General features: G+C 48.6%; 5 protein-coding genes across 12 annotated transcripts in view; 4 read left to right on the top strand and 1 right to left on the bottom strand.

The window, feature by feature from the left end:
- The window catches only part of SYT16 (synaptotagmin 16), a 160929-nt gene that overhangs the window by 92976 nt on the left and 49455 nt on the right, over positions 1-18498 (bottom strand). The window lies entirely within an intron of this gene.
- On the top strand, positions 1692-6244 carry LOC146760815 (inositol 1,4,5-trisphosphate receptor-interacting protein-like 1). Its single transcript, XM_085549580.1, has one exon. It carries the CDS (start codon positions 2780-2782, stop codon positions 3785-3787), a length of 1008 nt encoding a protein of 335 aa, XP_085405706.1. The 5' UTR covers positions 1692-2779; the 3' UTR covers positions 3788-6244.
- LOC146760816 (inositol 1,4,5-trisphosphate receptor-interacting protein-like 1) lies at positions 7302-8145 on the top strand. Its single transcript, XM_085549590.1, has one exon. It carries the CDS (start codon positions 7396-7398, stop codon positions 8143-8145), a length of 750 nt encoding a protein of 249 aa, XP_085405716.1. The 5' UTR covers positions 7302-7395.
- LOC146760817 (inositol 1,4,5-trisphosphate receptor-interacting protein-like 1) lies at positions 10229-13146 on the top strand. The gene has a single exon (XM_085549579.1). The coding sequence runs from the start codon at positions 11496-11498 to the stop codon at positions 12501-12503; it is 1008 nt and encodes a 335-aa protein (XP_085405705.1). The 5' UTR covers positions 10229-11495; the 3' UTR covers positions 12504-13146.
- LOC146760818 (inositol 1,4,5-trisphosphate receptor-interacting protein-like 1) lies at positions 14968-17504 on the top strand. The gene has a single exon (XM_085549582.1). It carries the CDS (start codon positions 15854-15856, stop codon positions 16859-16861), a length of 1008 nt encoding a protein of 335 aa, XP_085405708.1. The 5' UTR covers positions 14968-15853; the 3' UTR covers positions 16862-17504.

An 18498-nucleotide genomic window follows, 5' to 3' on the forward strand; every position in this document is an offset into this window, starting at 1 on the left:
CTCTCAGAGAGAAAAAGGTTTTCCTGATCTAAATCTGCCCTGGTACACCTCGCGGCCATTTCCTCAGGTCCTGGGAGAAAAGGCCAAACCCCTCCTCATCAGTAACAAGAAGGCTTCAGCTTTCGCTTCAGTGACACACAATGCTACAGTACATACCATATCATAGCACTAGAAATAAACTAAAACAAGAACTATACTCTGCCCATCTGAGCACAGAGTATGGGCTTATCAAAACTGAAACAAATGGCAAACTGTAGATGTTACCAGGTGAGTTGCATGGGAATAATAACCATTTATTTGTGAGTGCAACACCATCAAAGCCCATGACATTTGTCCTGGCACTGAACAAAACGTTTGCCATTTTGAAACACTTCTTGATGAAATCCTGAAGATGAATCCATATGTCTTCAAAGAGCATGAGGGTATAGGAGAACTCTTTCGGATCATATGCCTGTACGACATCTCTATGCAACAAACAACTGCTCAGATACCTGCACGTGTAACTTCACTATAATTACAGGATGCAACTCATTCAGCTCTCGTTGCATTTTATGAATTTATAGGCTACTACCATCGGAATGAACTTCACCTTGGTGGTGAAACTACTACAGCGCGACAACCTGTGTCAACTGCTAAGATGCATCTGAAACAATGGAGTTAAGGCTGTAATCACCGCTCATCGCAAGGCAGAAGACAGATGCAGTATCTTGCAAAGAGCAAAGAAGGATGGAGAACACCACTGGTAGGAAACTCGTTTTGGATGGCAAACAAAAGCCACAGGATCTTTTAATTTCATACTTCTTAACACTGTTGTGATTTTACTAACTCTAATATGCACGTTGCTCATAGTTATATTGTATATAAAAGTTTGGCACGTGATAAACCAAGTAACTACAGCCACCTGAGACATACAAACTAATACACAGCACACAGCAATACTTCACTACCTACTTACATGACTCTGTGAGAACAAAAACTATCAAAATACTGGTTTGGGCACAGAGACAACAGGAGAAGACCATACCACTACAACACGTGAATAAGATGAACTGACCATAGTCACAAGGTGGAAAGTAACGGTGTGCTCATCACAGGTTCAATTTGCACATGAGAAAAGTCATCTTGACCATGAGGGTGCTCAAACACTGGAACAGATTATCTAGAAAGGCCAGACCCCAGGCAACTGAAGAGACTGCTGCACACTTGGGCATCCTAATCTTCACTGTAGGACCTGCTGCTTTCAGTACAGCTCCATCCAGTGACCCTTCAGCAAAGCACACTTCAGACAATCAGATGTTGAGGGAGCTGTGAGCAAAAAGCAGCTTGATATAAGCTGTACTGGACTTGGGGCCTGCTCCCTGTATGGCATCAAAGTACTAAAAAGTGCTTTGGCAGCTTTTTGTCAGGACTAACTTGATTAAATAACACCACATTTAAAAAAATACCACATTAGCCACAGATAACCTTTCCTTCTGAAATTTTACTTCTGTTCCATGCTATTTGCCCGGCGTAATTCCAGACATGAATTCCGTTTCATTGGCAGGTATGCTCACTCATTGACTCATTTTTCCAGGTTTCATCTTTGGGAATCAATATTTCATCATTTCATCCCATTCCTGTGGGAGCGGGATTGTGGAACTCAGAGACGACTCAGTATTGCAGCGACTCGGCACGGACTCAGATGTGAACGATCCAAAGCGTTTATTACAAGTTCTCACATCCCTTATATACCTTCACAAGTTGTTATTTTCTAACTTTCCCATCCGCCCTTACAACTTTCCCAAACATCTTACATGTCAACAAAGCATTCTACAAAACACTTTTCAACTGTCCATGCAGGCACATAACCAATCAGAGCTGTGAGATTCTTCTTCTCCTTGCAGAGGTGTCCTTGGTTCCCATGCTGTTTATCTTGCTCCACAGGTGCTGCTCTGAACAGCTTTTCTTGTATTCCCACAAGTATGAGTTAACAACTGAGTACAACTTTACTACTGCGCAAACAACCTTTTATACCCCAACTGCATTCATGGAATAATACGACTGGATAATCCAGACATGGTACAACAAATGACTGGCTGCCTTCCACTCAAATAAACAGTTCAACAATACGCAGACATCGTGAGGACTCGGGACCCTCGATGCCTAGTCTCTGCCCCACTGCCCCTCTTTCTCCCCAAGCCTTCTCACAAGGCCATAACGCCCTTGAAGCTATCATGTCCTCCCTGTTCTCCCAACCAACTCCCAACACCAAACAAGTTTGCATGGATCATATTTTTGGAATTTAATTTGAGAAGATACACGAGGAGCAGAGCATCCACAGGCCGGGTCACCCAACTTTCTTTTTGAGATCGCTCTGGGGGATTCCGGTCTGCTTTGTAAAGGGAGACCCAGGGAGCTCAGTGCAGACACGTGCCTCGGAACAGGGCCGATGCCGCAGCCATGGAGACCCAGGGCAGCTGAGGGGGGCCGAAGGGTGGGGCCAAAGGGTGGGGATGGGGCGTCTGTGACGGCACAGTGCGTCACAATGCGGGGCTGACATCGAGGCCAGCAGCGGGCAGCGCTGCTCCACTTTGGCCTGGGCCAGCGGTGAGTGCAGCAGCAGGGGGAAGGCTGTGCTGGGCCGGGCGCAAACAGCGGCCTCAGCCCCCGCTGCCTCCCAGCTCCCTTTGCCCCGCTCCTACCTGACCCCAGGGGCTGCGGCTCCTGGCCCCGCTCCCCCAGCCGTGCGCAAGCTCCCACCCAGCCCCACTGACCTCCCCTCTCTCATCTCTTCCAGATCATGGCTTTGGCGTTTTTCTTCGCCTTGTTGGCGCAGAGATTGGCTTTTGTTGGTGATGAGTTCGATGCAGAAACACTTGAACGCATGCGTCAGCGTGAGGTGTTTCTGCGAGAGCAGATGACCAAGATGCTGGAGGAGATCGAGCAGAGCAGGATGGATGTGCAACCCTGGCACGTCATTGCACAGCTGCCTTGGAAAACTTGGGCCTTGACTGCAGTGCTGCTTTTCCTGCTCTTGCTCTTGGTCCTGTGCATAGATATGCAAGAGGAAACGGAGATCCAAAACGTAACCAAGAAGCGGAGAAAACCTCACATTGAGATGTGGGAGCCGGTGTACCACGAAGGCTCCGATGACGTTACCTTCGTCAGCAGGTTTTACTGTCCGTTCTCCATTTGGCCGCTGAAGACCAGGAGACGCATGTGCGCGTTGGTGGAGGATCTGATGTATGAACTTGTGAGCATCTGTCAGATAATTCCCCAGAGTTTCTTCATGCCACGGCTGCAGCAAGCCGTTGGGGTGGGCGTTGGCTTAGAAAACAACAGCACCGATGAGAACTCCGTCGTCTACCGCATGCTCGTGCCCCTGAAGGCCCCCCCGGGACATGTCTTCCACTTGGAGCACGGCCCCAGGGCGAGGACGGGGGTGAGGAATTCCCGCCTCCGCGTGGAGCTCACCTGCACTTGCATAAGGGAGCGGGTGGTGGGGGACATGATGTGCTTCCTCCACCATCCTGAGGACCGGCTGAGGAAAGAGCAGATGCCCAGCCTCCTAGAAACCCTCTGCCAAGACTCCTACCTGGATATCGAGGAAACTGCAGCCTGGTTCCAGGAACTGGTGACAGTAGCCTGGCTGGATACACCTCAATCGCTAACAGTGCAGGTCGAGATGCTGCCCTCCAACCGATTCTGCAAACTCAAGCTGACCACCGCCACCGGCAAAGTCATCTGGATTGAGCTCATGCTCGGGATACAGCTCGAGGACTCGGACACGTTCCTGAGCTTTGAGTAGGCAGGGGCTGTCGTTAGCAGCAGCATGAGGAGGCCGCACAGGTGCACCGCCACAGAAACGCCCTTCTTCACAAAACAGCCAGGCATGCCTGGCACAACAGATTCCATCACAAACATCTACAGCACTGCGTCCCTGTTCAAGAATACATCTGGGACAGGAATGGGGGTCTTCACCACCACAGATGCTAAAACACCCATAAATAAACTAAGCACAGTAACAAGTGCTTTATACACATTACAACTGTCGTTGTGGTCTTCTCTATCAGCATTAGGATGTAAGCAATGTTTCTTGTCTGATATTCTGCCTCAGTGGGGAAGAATAAATGAAAGGGACCACCAGGTGGTTGTAGATGGACTTCAAATAGCCCAAGATGCTGTTTCCATAGGGCTCAGAATCATGGAATTACAGAACCACAAGGGTGGAAAGGGCCTATAAGATCATCTAGTCCAGCCATCCTCCCATCACCATTGCTACCACAAGCTACCAAACCATATCTTGTAGCTCCTCACCCAGATACCTCTTGAACACTGGCTCTACCACCTCCCTGGGCTGCCATTCCAGTGCCAGATCACTCTCAGAGAGAAAAAGGTTTTCCTGATCTAAATCTGCCCTGGTACACCTCGCGGCCATTTCCTCAGGTCCTGGGAGAAAAGGCCAAACCCCTCCTCATCAGTAACAAGAAGGCTTCAGCTTTCGCTTCAGTGACACACAATGCTACAGTACATACCATATCATAGCACTAGAAATAAACTAAAACAAGAACTATACTCTGCCCATCTGAGCACAGAGTATGGGCTTATCAAAACTGAAACAAATGGCAAACTGTAGATGTTACCAGGTGAGTTGCATGGGAATAATAACCATTTATTTGTGAGTGCAACACCATCAAAGCCCATGACATTTGTCCTGGCACTAAACAAAACGTTTGCCATTTTGAAACACTTCTTGATGAAATCCTGAAGATGAATCCATATGTCTTCAAAGAGCATGAGGGTATAGGAGAACTCTTTCGGATCATATGCCTGTACGACATCTCTATGCAACAAACAACTGCTCAGATACCTGCACGTGTAACTTCACTATAATTACAGGATGCAACTCATTCAGCTCTCGTTGCATTTTATGAATTTATAGGCTACTACCATCGGAATGAACTTCACCTTGGTGGTGAAACTACTACAGCGCGACAACCTGTGTCAACTGCTAAGATGCATCTGAAACAATGGAGTTAAGGCTGTAATCACCGCTCATCGCAAGGCAGAAGACAGATGCAGTATCTTGCAAAGAGCAAAGAAGGATGGAGAACACCACTGGTAGGAAACTCGTTTTGGATGGCAAACAAAAGCCACAGGATCTTTTAATTTCATACTTCTTAACACTGTTGTGATTTTACTAACTCTAATATGCACGTTGCTCATAGTTATATTGTATATAAAAGTTTGGCACGTGATAAACCAAGTAACTACAGCCACCTGAGACATACAAACTAATACACAGCACACAGCAATACTTCACTACCTACTTACATGACTCTGTGAGAACAAAAACTATCAAAATACTGGTTTGGGCACAGAGACAACAGGAGAAGACCATACCACTACAACACGTGAATAAGATGAACTGACCATAGTCACAAGGTGGAAAGTAACGGTGTGCTCATCACAGGTTCAATTTGCACATGAGAAAAGTCATCTTGACCATGAGGGTGCTCAAACACTGGAACAGATTATCTAGAAAGGCCAGACCCCAGGCAACTGAAGAGACTGCTGCACACTTGGGCATCCTAATCTTCACTGTAGGACCTGCTGCTTTCAGTACAGCTCCATCCAGTGACCCTTCAGCAAAGCACACTTCAGACAATCAGATGTTGAGGGAGCTGTGAGCAAAAAGCAGCTTGATATAAGCTGTACTGGACTTGGGGCCTGCTCCCTGTATGGCATCAAAGTACTAAAAAGTGCTTTGGCAGCTTTTTGTCAGGACTAACTTGATTAAATAACACCACATTTAAAAAAATACCACATTAGCCACAGATAACCTTTCCTTCTGAAATTTTACTTCTGTTCCATGCTATTTGCCCGGCGTAATTCCAGACATGAATTCCATTTCATTGGCAGGTATGCTCACTCATTGACTCATTTTTCCAGGTTTCATCTTTGGGAATCAATATTTCATCATTTCATCCCATTCCTGTGGGAGCGGGATTGTGGAACTCAGAGACGACTCAGTATTGCAGCGACTCGGCACGGACTCAGATGTGAACGATCCAAAGCGTTTATTACAAGTTCTCACATCCCTTATATACCTTCACAAGTTGTTATTTTCTAACTTTCCCATCCGCCCTTACAACTTTCCCAAACATCTTACATGTCAACAAAGCATTCTACAAAACACTTTTCAACTGTCCATGCAGGCACATAACCAATCAGAGCTGTGAGATTCTTCTTCTCCTTGCAGAGGTGTCCTTGGTTCCCATGCTGTTTATCTTGCTCCACAGCTGCTGCTCTGAACAGCTTTTCTTGTATTCCCACAAGTATGAGTTAACAACTGAGTACAACTTTACTACTGCGCAAACAACCTTTTATACCCCAACTGCATTCATGGAATAATACGACTGGATAATCCAGACATGGTACAACAAATGACTGGCTGCCTTCCACTCAAATAAACAGTTCAACAATACGCAGACATCGTGAGGACTCGGGACCCTCGATGCCTAGTCTCTGCCCCACTGCCCCTCTTTCTCCCCAAGCCTTCTCACAAGGCCATAACGCCCTTGAAGCTATCATGTCCTCCCTGTTCTCCCAACCAACTCCCAACACCAAACAAGTTTGCATGGATCATATTTTTGGAATTTAATTTGAGAAGATACACGAGGAGCAGAACATCCACAGGCCGGGTCACCCAACTTTCTTTTTGAGATCGCTCTGGGGGATTCCGGTCTGCTTTGTAAAGGGAGACCCAGGGAGCTCAGTGCAGACACGTGCCTCGGAACAGGGCCGATGCCGCAGCCATGGAGACCCAGGGCAGCTGAGGGGGGCCGAAGGGTGGGGCCAAAGGGTGGGGATGGGGCGTCTGTGACGGCACAGTGCGTCACAATGCGGGGCTGACATCGAGGCCAGCAGCGGGCAGCGCTGCTCCACTTTGGCCTGGGCCAGCGGTGAGTGCAGCAGCAGGGGGAAGGCTGTGCTGGGCCGGGCGCAAACAGCGGCCTCAGCCCCCGCTGCCTCCCAGCTCCCTTTGCCCCGCTCCTACCTGACCCCAGGGGCTGCGGCTCCTGGCCCCGCTCCCCCAGCCGTGCGCAAGCTCCCACCCAGCCCCACTGACCTCCCCTCTCTCATCTCTTCCAGATCATGGCTTTGGCGTTTTTCTTCGCCTTGTTGGCGCAGAGATTGGCTTTTGTTGGTGATGAGTTCGATGCAGAAACACTTGAACGCATGCGTCAGCGTGAGGTGTTTCTGCAAGAGCAGATGACCAAGATGCTGGAGGAGATCGAGCAGAGCAGGATGGATGTGCAACCCTGGCACGTCATTGCACAGCTGCCTTGGAAAACTTGGGCCTTGACTGCAGTGCTGCTTTTCCTGCTCTTGCTCTTGGTCCTGTGCATAGATATGCAAGAGGAAACGGAGATCCAAAACGTAACCAAGAAGCGGAGAAAACCTCACATTGAGATGTGGGAGCCGGTGTACCACGAAGGCTCCGATGACGTTACCTTCGTCAGCAGGTTTTACTATCCGTTCTCCATTTGGCCGCTGAAGACCAGGAGACGCATGTGCGCGTTGGTGGAGGATCTGATGTATGAACTTGTGAGCATCTGTCAGATAATTCCCCAGAGTTTCTTCATGCCACGGCTGCAGCAAGCCGTTGGGGTGGGCGTTGGCTTAGAAAACAACAGCACCGATGAGAACTCCGTCGTCTACCGCATGCTCGTGCCCCTGAAGGCCCCCCCGGGACATGTCTTCCACTTGGAGCACGGCCCCAGGGCGAGGACGGGGGTGAGGAATTCCCGCCTCCACGTGGAGCTCACCTGCACTTGCATAAGGGAGCGGGTGGTGGGGGACATGATGTGCTTCCTCCACCATCCTGAGGACCGGCTGAGGAAAGAGCAGATGCCCAGCCTCCTAGAAACCCTCTGCCAAGACTCCTACCTGGATATCGAGGAAACTGCAGCCTGGTTCCAGGAACTGGTGACAGTAGCCTGGCTGGATACACCTCAATCGCTAACAGTGCAGGTCGAGATGCTGCCCTCCAACCGATTCTGCAAACTCAAGCTGACCACCGCCACCGGCAAAGTCATCTGGATTGAGCTCATGCTCGGGATACAGCTCGAGGACTCGGACACGTTCCTGAGCTTTGAGTAGGCAGGGGCTGTCGTTAGCAGCAGCATGAGGAGGCCGCACAGGTGCACCGCCACAGAAACGCCCTTCTTCACAAAACAGCCAGGCATGCCTGGCACAACAGATTCCATCACAAACATCTACAGCACTGCGTCCCTGTTCAAGAATACATCTGGGACAGGAATGGGGGTCTTCACCACCACAGATGCTAAAACACCCATAAATAAACTAAGCACAGTAACAAGTGCTTTATACACATTACAACTGTCGTTGTGGTCTTCTCTATCAGCATTAGGATGTAAGCAATGTTTCTTGTCTGATATTCTGCCTCAGTGGGGAAGAATAAATGAAAGGGACCACCAGGTGGTTGTAGATGGACTTCAAATAGCCCAAGATGCTGTTTCCATAGGGCTCAGAATCATGGAATTACAGAACCACAAGGGTGGAAAGGGCCTATAAGATCATCTAGTCCAGCCATCCTCCCATCACCATTGCTACCACAAGCTACCAAACCATATCTTGTAGCTCCTCACCCAGATACCTCTTGAACACTGGCTCTACCACCTCCCTGGGCTGCCATTCCAGTGCCAGATCACTCTCAGAGAGAAAAAGGTTTTCCTGATCTAAATCTGCCCTGGTACACCTCGCGGCCATTTCCTCAGGTCCTGGGAGAAAAGGCCAAACCCCTCCTCATCAGTAACAAGAAGGCTTCAGCTTTCGCTTCAGTGACACACAATGCTACAGTACATACCATATCATAGCACTAGAAATAAACTAAAACAAGAACTATACTCTGCCCATCTGAGCACAGAGTATGGGCTTATCAAAACTGAAACAAATGGCAAACTGTAGATGTTACCAGGTGAGTTGCATGGGAATAATAACCATTTATTTGTGAGTGCAACACCATCAAAGCCCATGACATTTGTCCTGGCACTGAACAAAACGTTTGCCATTTTGAAACACTTCTTGATGAAATCCTGAAGATGAATCCATATGTCTTCAAAGAGCATGAGGGTATAGGAGAACTCTTTCGGATCATATGCCTGTACGGCATCTCTATGCAACAAACAACTGCTCAGATACCTGCACGTGTAACTTCACTATAATTACAGGATGCAACTCATTCAGCTCTCGTTGCATTTTATGAATTTATAGGCTACTACCATCGGAATGAACTTCACCTTGGTGGTGAAACTACTACAGCGCGACAACCTGTGTCAACTGCTAAGATGCATCTGAAACAATGGAGTTAAGGCTGTAATCACCGCTCATCGCAAGGCAGAAGACAGATGCAGTATCTTGCAAAGAGCAAAGAAGGATGGAGAACACCACTGGTAGGAAACTCGTTTTGGATGGCAAACAAAAGCCACAGGATCTTTTAATTTCATACTTCTTAACACTGTTGTGATTTTACTAACTCTAATATGCACGTTGCTCATAGTTATATTGTATATAAAAGTTTGGCACGTGATAAACCAAGTAACTACAGCCACCTGAGACATACAAACTAATACACAGCACACAGCAATACTTCACTACCTACTTACATGACTCTGTGAGAACAAAAACTATCAAAATACTGGTTTGGGCACAGAGACAACAGGAGAAGACCATACCACTACAACACGTGAATAAGATGAACTGACCATAGTCACAAGGTGGAAAGTAACGGTGTGCTCATCACAGGTTCAATTTGCACATGAGAAAAGTCATCTTGACCATGAGGGTGCTCAAACACTGGAACAGATTATCTAGAAAGGCCAGACCCCAGGCAACTGAAGAGACTGCTGCACACTTGGGCATCCTAATCTTCACTGTAGGACCTGCTGCTTTCAGTACAGCTCCATCCAGTGACCCTTCAGCAAAGCACACTTCAGACAATCAGATGTTGAGGGAGCTGTGAGCAAAAAGCAGCTTGATATAAGCTGTACTGGACTTGGGGCCTGCTCCCTGTATGGCATCAAAGTACTAAAAAGTGCTTTGGCAGCTTTTTGTCAGGACTAACTTGATTAAATAACACCACATTTAAAAAAATACCACATTAGCCACAGATAACCTTTCCTTCTGAAATTTTACTTCTGTTCCATGCTATTTGCCCGGCGTAATTCCAGACATGAATTCCGTTTCATTGGCAGGTATGCTCACTCATTGACTCATTTTTCCAGGTTTCATCTTTGGGAATCAATATTTCATCATTTCATCCCATTCCTGTGGGAGCGGGATTGTGGAACTCAGAGACGACTCAGTATTGCAGCGACTCGGCACGGACTCAGATGTGAACGATCCAAAGCGTTTATTACAAGTTCTCACATCCCTTATATACCTTCACAAGTTGTTATTTTCTAACTTTCCCATCCGCCCTTACAACTTTCCCAAACATCTTACATGTCAACAAAGCATTCTACAAAACACTTTTCAACTGTCCATGCAGGCACATAACCAATCAGAGCTGTGAGATTCTTCTTCTCCTTGCAGAGGTGTCCTTGGTTCCCATGCTGTTTATCTTGCTCCACAGGTGCTGCTCTGAACAGCTTTTCTTGTATTCCCACAAGTATGAGTTAACAACTGAGTACAACTTTACTACTGCGCAAACAACCTTTTATACCCCAACTGCATTCATGGAATAATACGACTGGATAATCCAGACATGGTACAACAAATGACTGGCTGCCTTCCACTCAAATAAACAGTTCAACAATACGCAGACATCGTGAGGACTCGGGACCCTCGATGCCTAGTCTCTGCCCCACTGCCCCTCTTTCTCCCCAAGCCTTCTCACAAGGCCATAACGCCCTTGAAGCTATCATGTCCTCCCTGCTCTCCCAACCAACTCCCAACACCAAACAAGTTTGCATGGATCATATTTTTGGAATTTAATTTGAGAAGATACACGAGGAGCAGAGCATCCACAGGCCGGGTCACCCAACTTTCTTTTTGAGATCGCTCTGGGGGATTCCGGTCTGCTTTGTAAAGGGAGACCCAGGGAGCTCAGTGCAGACACGTGCCTCGGAACAGGGCCGATGCCGCAGCCATGGAGACCCAGGGCAGCTGAGGGGGGCCGAAGGGTGGGGCCAAAGGGTGGGGATGGGGCGTCTGTGACGGCACAGTGCGTCACAATGCGGGGCTGACATCGAGGCCAGCAGCGGGCAGCGCTGCTCCACTTTGGCCTGGGCCAGCGGTGAGTGCAGCAGCAGGGGGAAGGCTGTGCTGGGCCGGGCGCAAACAGCGGCCTCAGCCCCCGCTGCCTCCCAGCTCCCTTTGCCCCGCTCCTACCTGACCCCAGGGGCTGCGGCTCCTGGCCCCGCTCCCCCAGCCGTGCGCAAGCTCCCACCCAGCCCCACTGACCTCCCCTCTCTCATCTCTTCCAGATCATGGCTTTGGCGTTTTTCTTCGCCTTGTTGGCGCAGAGATTGGCTTTTGTTGGTGATGAGTTCGATGCAGAAACACTTGAACGCATGCGTCAGCGTGAGGTGTTTCTGCGAGAGCAGATGACCAAGATGCTGGAGGAGATCGAGCAGAGCAGGATGGATGTGCAACCCTGGCACGTCATTGCACAGCTGCCTTGGAAAACTTGGGCCTTGACTGCAGTGCTGCTTTTCCTGCTCTTGCTCTTGGTCCTGTGCATAGATATGCAAGAGGAAACGGAGATCCAAAACGTAACCAAGAAGCGGAGAAAACCTCACATTGAGATGTGGGAGCCGGTGTACCACGAAGGCTCCGATGACGTTACCTTCGTCAGCAGGTTTTACTGTCCGTTCTCCATTTGGCCGCTGAAGACCAGGAGACGCATGTGCGCGTTGGTGGAGGATCTGATGTATGAACTTGTGAGCATCTGTCAGATAATTCCCCAGAGTTTCTTCATGCCACGGCTGCAGCAAGCCGTTGGGGTGGGCGTTGGCTTAGAAAACAACAGCACCGATGAGAACTCCGTCGTCTACCGCATGCTCGTGCCCCTGAAGGCCCCCCCGGGACATGTCTTCCACTTGGAGCACGGCCCCAGGGCGAGGACGGGGGTGAGGAATTCCCGCCTCCGCGTGGAGCTCACCTGCACTTGCATAAGGGAGCGGGTGGTGGGGGACATGATGTGCTTCCTCCACCATCCTGAGGACCGGCTGAGGAAAGAGCAGATGCCCAGCCTCCTAGAAACCCTCTGCCAAGACTCCTACCTGGATATCGAGGAAACTGCAGCCTGGTTCCAGGAACTGGTGACAGTAGCCTGGCTGGATACACCTCAATCGCTAACAGTGCAGGTCGAGATGCTGCCCTCCAACCGATTCTGCAAACTCAAGCTGACCACCGCCACCGGCAAAGTCATCTGGATTGAGCTCATGCTCGGGATACAGCTCGAGGACTCGGACACGTTCCTGAGCTTTGAGTAGGCAGGGGCTGTCGTTAGCAGCAGCATGAGGAGGCCGCACAGGTGCACCGCCACAGAAACGCCCTTCTTCACAAAACAGCCAGGCATGCCTGGCACAACAGATTCCATCACAAACATCTACAGCACTGCGTCCCTGTTCAAGAATACATCTGGGACAGGAATGGGGGTCTTCACCACCACAGATGCTAAAACACCCATAAATAAACTAAGCACAGTAACAAGTGCTTTATACACATTACAACTGTCGTTGTGGTCTTCTCTATCAGCATTAGGATGTAAGCAATGTTTCTTGTCTGATATTCTGCCTCAGTGGGGAAGAATAAATGAAAGGGACCACCAGGTGGTTGTAGATGGACTTCAAATAGCCCAAGATGCTGTTTCCATAGGGCTCAGAATCATGGAATTACAGAACCACAAGGGTGGAAAGGGCCTATAAGATCATCTAGTCCAGCCATCCTCCCATCACCATTGCTACCACAAGCTACCAAACCATATCTTGTAGCTCCTCACCCAGATACCTCTTGAACACTGGCTCTACCACCTCCCTGGGCTGCCATTCCAGTGCCAGATCACTCTCAGAGAGAAAAAGGTTTTCCTGATCTAAATCTGCCCTGGTACACCTCGCGGCCATTTCCTCAGGTCCTGGGAGAAAAGGCCAAACCCCTCCTCATCAGTAACAAGAAGGCTTCAGCTTTCGCTTCAGTGACACACAATGCTACAGTACATACCATATCATAGCACTAGAAATAAACTAAAACAAGAACTATACTCTGCCCATCTGAGCACAGAGTATGGGCTTATCAAAACTGAAACAAATGGCAAACTGTAGATGTTACCAGGTGAGTTGCATGGGAATAATAACCATTTATTTGTGAGTGCAACACCATCAAAGCCCATGACATTTGTCCTGGCACTGAACAAAACGTTTGCCATTTTGAAACACTTCTTGATGAAATCCTGAAGATGAATCCATATGTCTTCAAAGAGCATGAGGGTATAGGAGAACTCTTTCGGATCATATGCCTGTACGACATCTCTATGCAACAAACAACTGCTCAGATACCTGCACGTGTAACTTCACTATAATTACAGGATGCAACTCATTCAGCTCTCGTTGCATTTTATGAATTTATAGGCTACTACCATCGGAATGAACTTCACCTTGGTGGTGAAACTACTACAGCGCGACAACCTGTGTCAACTGCTAAGATGCATCTGAAACAATGGAGTTAAGGCTGTAATCACCGCTCATCGCAAGGCAGAAGACAGATGCAGTATCTTGCAAAGAGCAAAGAAGGATGGAGAACACCACTGGTAGGAAACTCGTTTTGGATGGCAAACAAAAGCCACAGGATCTTTTAATTTCATACTTCTTAACACTGTTGTGATTTTACTAACTCTAATATGCACGTTGCTCATAGTTATATTGTATATAAAAGTTTGGCACGTGATAAACCAAGTAACTACAGCCACCTGAGACATACAAACTAATACACAGCACACAGCAATACTTCACTACCTACTTACATGACTCTGTGAGAACAAAAACTATCAAAATACTGGTTTGGGCACAGAGACAACAGGAGAAGACCATACCACTACAACACGTGAATAAGATGAACTGACCATAGTCACAAGGTGGAAAGTAACGGTGTGCTCATCACAGGTTCAATTTGCACATGAGAAAAGTCATCTTGACCATGAGGGTGCTCAAACACTGGAACAGATTATCTAGAAAGGCCAGACCCCAGGCAACTGAAGAGACTGCTGCACACCTGGGCATCCTAATCTTCACTGTAGGACCTGCTGCTTTCAGTACAGCTCCATCCAGTGACCCTTCAGCAAAGCACACTTCAGACAATCAGATGTTGAGGGAGCTGTGAGCAAAAAGCAGCTTGATATAAGCTGTACTGGACTTGGGGCCTGCTCCCTGTATGGCATCAAAGTACTAAAAAGTGCTTTGGCAGCTTTTTGTCAGGACTAACTTGATTAAATAACACCACATTTAAAAAAATACCACATTAGCCACAGATAACCTTTCCTTCTGAAATTTTACTTCTGTTCCATGCTATTTGCCCGGCGTAATTCCAGACATGAATTCCATTTCATTGGCAGGTATGCTCACTCATTGACTCATTTTTCCAGGTTTCATCTTTGGGAATCAATATTTCATCATTTCATCCCATTCCTGTGGGAGCGGGATTGTGGAACTCAGAGACGACTCAGTATTGCAGCGACTCGGCACGGACTCAGATGTGAACGATCCAAAGCGTTTATTACAAGTTCTCACATCCCTTATATACCTTCACAAGTTGTTATTTTCTAACTTTCCCATCCGCCCTTACAACTTTCCCAAACATCTTACATGTCAACAAAGCATTCTACAAAACACTTTTCAACTGTCCATGCAGGCACATAACCAATCAGAGCTGTGAGATTCTTCTTCTCCTTGCAGAGGTGTCCTTGGTTCCCATGCTGTTTATCTTGCTCCACAGGTGCTGCTCTGAACAGCTTTTCTTGTATTCCCACAAGTATGAGTTAACAACTGAGTACAACTTTACTACTGCGCAAACAACCTTTTATACCCCAACTGCATTCATGGAATAATACGACTGGATAATCCAGACATGGTACAACAAATGACTGGCTGCCTTCCACTCAAATAAACAGTTCAACAATACGCAGACATCGTGAGGACTCGGGACCCTCGATGCCTAGTCTCTGCCCCACTGCCCCTCTTTCTCCCCAAGCCTTCTCACAAGGCCATAACGCCCTTGAAGCTATCATGTCCTCCCTGTTCTCCCAACCAACTCCCAACACCAAACAAGTTTGCATGGATCATATTTTTGGAATTTAATTTGAGAAGATACACGAGGAGCAGAGCATCCACAGGCCGGGTCACCCAACTTTCTTTTTGAGATCGCTCTGGGGGATTCCGGTCTGCTTTGTAAAGGGAGACCCAGGGAGCTCAGTGCAGACACGTGCCTCGGAACAGGGCCGATGCCGCAGCCATGGAGACCCAGGGCAGCTGAGGGGGGCCGAAGGGTGGGGCCAAAGGGTGGGGATGGGGCGTCTGTGACGGCACAGTGCGTCACAATGCGGGGCTGACATCGAGGCCAGCAGCGGGCAGCGCTGCTCCACTTTGGCCTGGGCCAGCGGTGAGTGCAGCAGCAGGGGGAAGGCTGTGCTGGGCCGGGCGCAAACAGCGGCCTCAGCCCCCGCTGCCTCCCAGCTCCCTTTGCCCCGCTCCTACCTGACCCCAGGGGCTGCGGCTCCTGGCCCCGCTCCCCCAGCCGTGCGCAAGCTCCCACCCAGCCCCACTGACCTCCCCTCTCTCATCTCTTCCAGATCATGGCTTTGGCGTTTTTCTTCGCCTTGTTGGCGCAGAGATTGGCTTTTGTTGGTGATGAGTTCGATGCAGAAACACTTGAACGCATGCGTCAGCGTGAGGTGTTTCTGCGAGAGCAGATGACCAAGATGCTGGAGGAGATCGAGCAGAGCAGGATGGATGTGCAACCCTGGCACGTCATTGCACAGCTGCCTTGGAAAACTTGGGCCTTGACTGCAGTGCTGCTTTTCCTGCTCTTGCTCTTGGTCCTGTGCATAGATATGCAAGAGGAAACGGAGATCCAAAACGTAACCAAGAAGCGGAGAAAACCTCACATTGAGATGTGGGAGCCGGTGTACCACGAAGGCTCCGATGACGTTACCTTCGTCAGCAGGTTTTACTGTCCGTTCTCCATTTGGCCGCTGAAGACCAGGAGACGCATGTGCGCGTTGGTGGAGGATCTGATGTATGAACTTGTGAGCATCTGTCAGATAATTCCCCAGAGTTTCTTCATGCCACGGCTGCAGCAAGCCGTTGGGGTGGGCGTTGGCTTAGAAAACAACAGCACCGATGAGAACTCCGTCGTCTACCGCATGCTCGTGCCCCTGAAGGCCCCCCCGGGACATGTCTTCCACTTGGAGCACGGCCCCAGGGCGAGGACGGGGGTGAGGAATTCCCGCCTCCGCGTGGAGCTCACCTGCACTTGCATAAGGGAGCGGGTGGTGGGGGACATGATGTGCTTCCTCCACCATCCTGAGGACCGGCTGAGGAAAGAGCAGATGCCCAGCCTCCTAGAAACCCTCTGCCAAGACTCCTACCTGGATATCGAGGAAACTGCAGCCTGGTTCCAGGAACTGGTGACAGTAGCCTGGCTGGATACACCTCAATCGCTAACAGTGCAGGTCGAGATGCTGCCCTCCAACCGATTCTGCAAACTCAAGCTGACCACCGCCACCGGCAAAGTCATCTGGATTGAGCTCATGCTCGGGATACAGCTCGAGGACTCGGACACGTTCCTGAGCTTTGAGTAGGCAGGGGCTGTCGTTAGCAGCAGCATGAGGAGGCCGCACAGGTGCACCGCCACAGAAACGCCCTTCTTCACAAAACAGCCAGGCATGCCTGGCACAACAGATTCCATCACAAACATCTACAGCACTGCGTCCCTGTTCAAGAATACATCTGGGACAGGAATGGGGGTCTTCACCACCACAGATGCTAAAACACCCATAAATAAACTAAGCACAGTAACAAGTGCTTTATACACATTACAACTGTCGTTGTGGTCTTCTCTATCAGCATTAGGATGTAAGCAATGTTTCTTGTCTGATATTCTGCCTCAGTGGGGAAGAATAAATGAAAGGGACCACCAGGTGGTTGTAGATGGACTTCAAATAGCCCAAGATGCTGTTTCCATAGGGCTCAGAATCATGGAATTACAGAACCACAAGGGTGGAAAGGGCCTATAAGATCATCTAGTCCAGCCATCCTCCCATCACCATTGCTACCACAAGCTACCAAACCATATCTTGTAGCTCCTCACCCAGATACCTCTTGAACACTGGCTCTACCACCTCCCTGGGCTGCCATTCCAGTGCCAGATCACTCTCAGAGAGAAAAAGGTTTTCCTGATCTAAATCTGCCCTGGTACACCTCGCGGCCATTTCCTCAGGTCCTGGGAGAAAAGGCCAAACCCCTCCTCATCAGTAACAAGAAGGCTTCAGCTTTCGCTTCAGTGACACACAATGCTACAGTACATACCATATCATAGCACTAGAAATAAACTAAAACAAGAACTATACTCTGCCCATCTGAGCACAGAGTATGGGCTTATCAAAACTGAAACAAATGGCAAACTGTAGATGTTACCAGGTGAGTTGCATGGGAATAATAACCATTTATTTGTGAGTGCAACACCATCAAAGCCCATGACATTTGTCCTGGCACTGAACAAAACGTTTGCCATTTTGAAACACTTCTTGATGAAATCCTGAAGATGAATCCATATGTCTTCAAAGAGCATGAGGGTATAGGAGAACTCTTTCGGATCATATGCCTGTACGGCATCTCTATGCAACAAACAACTGCTCAGATACCTGCACGTGTAACTTCACTATAATTACAGGATGCAACTCATTCAGCTCTCGTTGCATTTTATGAATTTATAGGCTACTACCATCGGAATGAACTTCACCTTGGTGGTGAAACTACTACAGCGCGACAACCTGTGTCAACTGCTAAGATGCATCTGAAACAATGGAGTTAAGGCTGTAATCACCGCTCATCGCAAGGCAGAAGACAGATGCAGTATCTTGCAAAGAGCAAAGAAGGATGGAGAACACCACTGGTAGGAAACTCGTTTTGGATGGCAAACAAAAGCCACAGGATCTTTTAATTTCATACTTCTTAACACTGTTGTGATTTTACTAACTCTAATATGCACGTTGCTCATAGTTATATTGTATATAAAAGTTTGGCACGTGATAAACCAAGTAACTACAGCCACCTGAGACATACAAACTAATACACAGCACACAGCAATACTTCACTACCTACTTACATGACTCTGTGAGAACAAAAACTATCAAAATACTGGTTTTGGCACAGAGACAACAGGAGAAGACCATACCACTACAACACGTGAATAAGATGAACTGACCATAGTCACAAG

This window comes from Coturnix japonica, chromosome 5 (assembly GCF_054131305.1).
Source record: "Coturnix japonica strain WE chromosome 5, WE-NBRP24, whole genome shotgun sequence".
NCBI classification, from domain to species: Eukaryota; Metazoa; Chordata; class Aves; order Galliformes; family Phasianidae; genus Coturnix; species Coturnix japonica.

Bases quoted from the DNA above. Each gene is read 5' to 3' on its own strand.
- LOC146760818 (XM_085549582.1), top strand. From the start codon at position 15,854: ATGGCTTTGGCGTTTTTCTTCGCCTTGTTGGCGCAGAGATTGGCTTTT.
- LOC146760817 (XM_085549579.1), top strand. From the start codon at position 11,496: ATGGCTTTGGCGTTTTTCTTCGCCTTGTTGGCGCAGAGATTGGCTTTT.
- LOC146760816 (XM_085549590.1), top strand. From the start codon at position 7,396: ATGCAAGAGGAAACGGAGATCCAAAACGTAACCAAGAAGCGGAGAAAA.
- LOC146760815 (XM_085549580.1), top strand. From the start codon at position 2,780: ATGGCTTTGGCGTTTTTCTTCGCCTTGTTGGCGCAGAGATTGGCTTTT.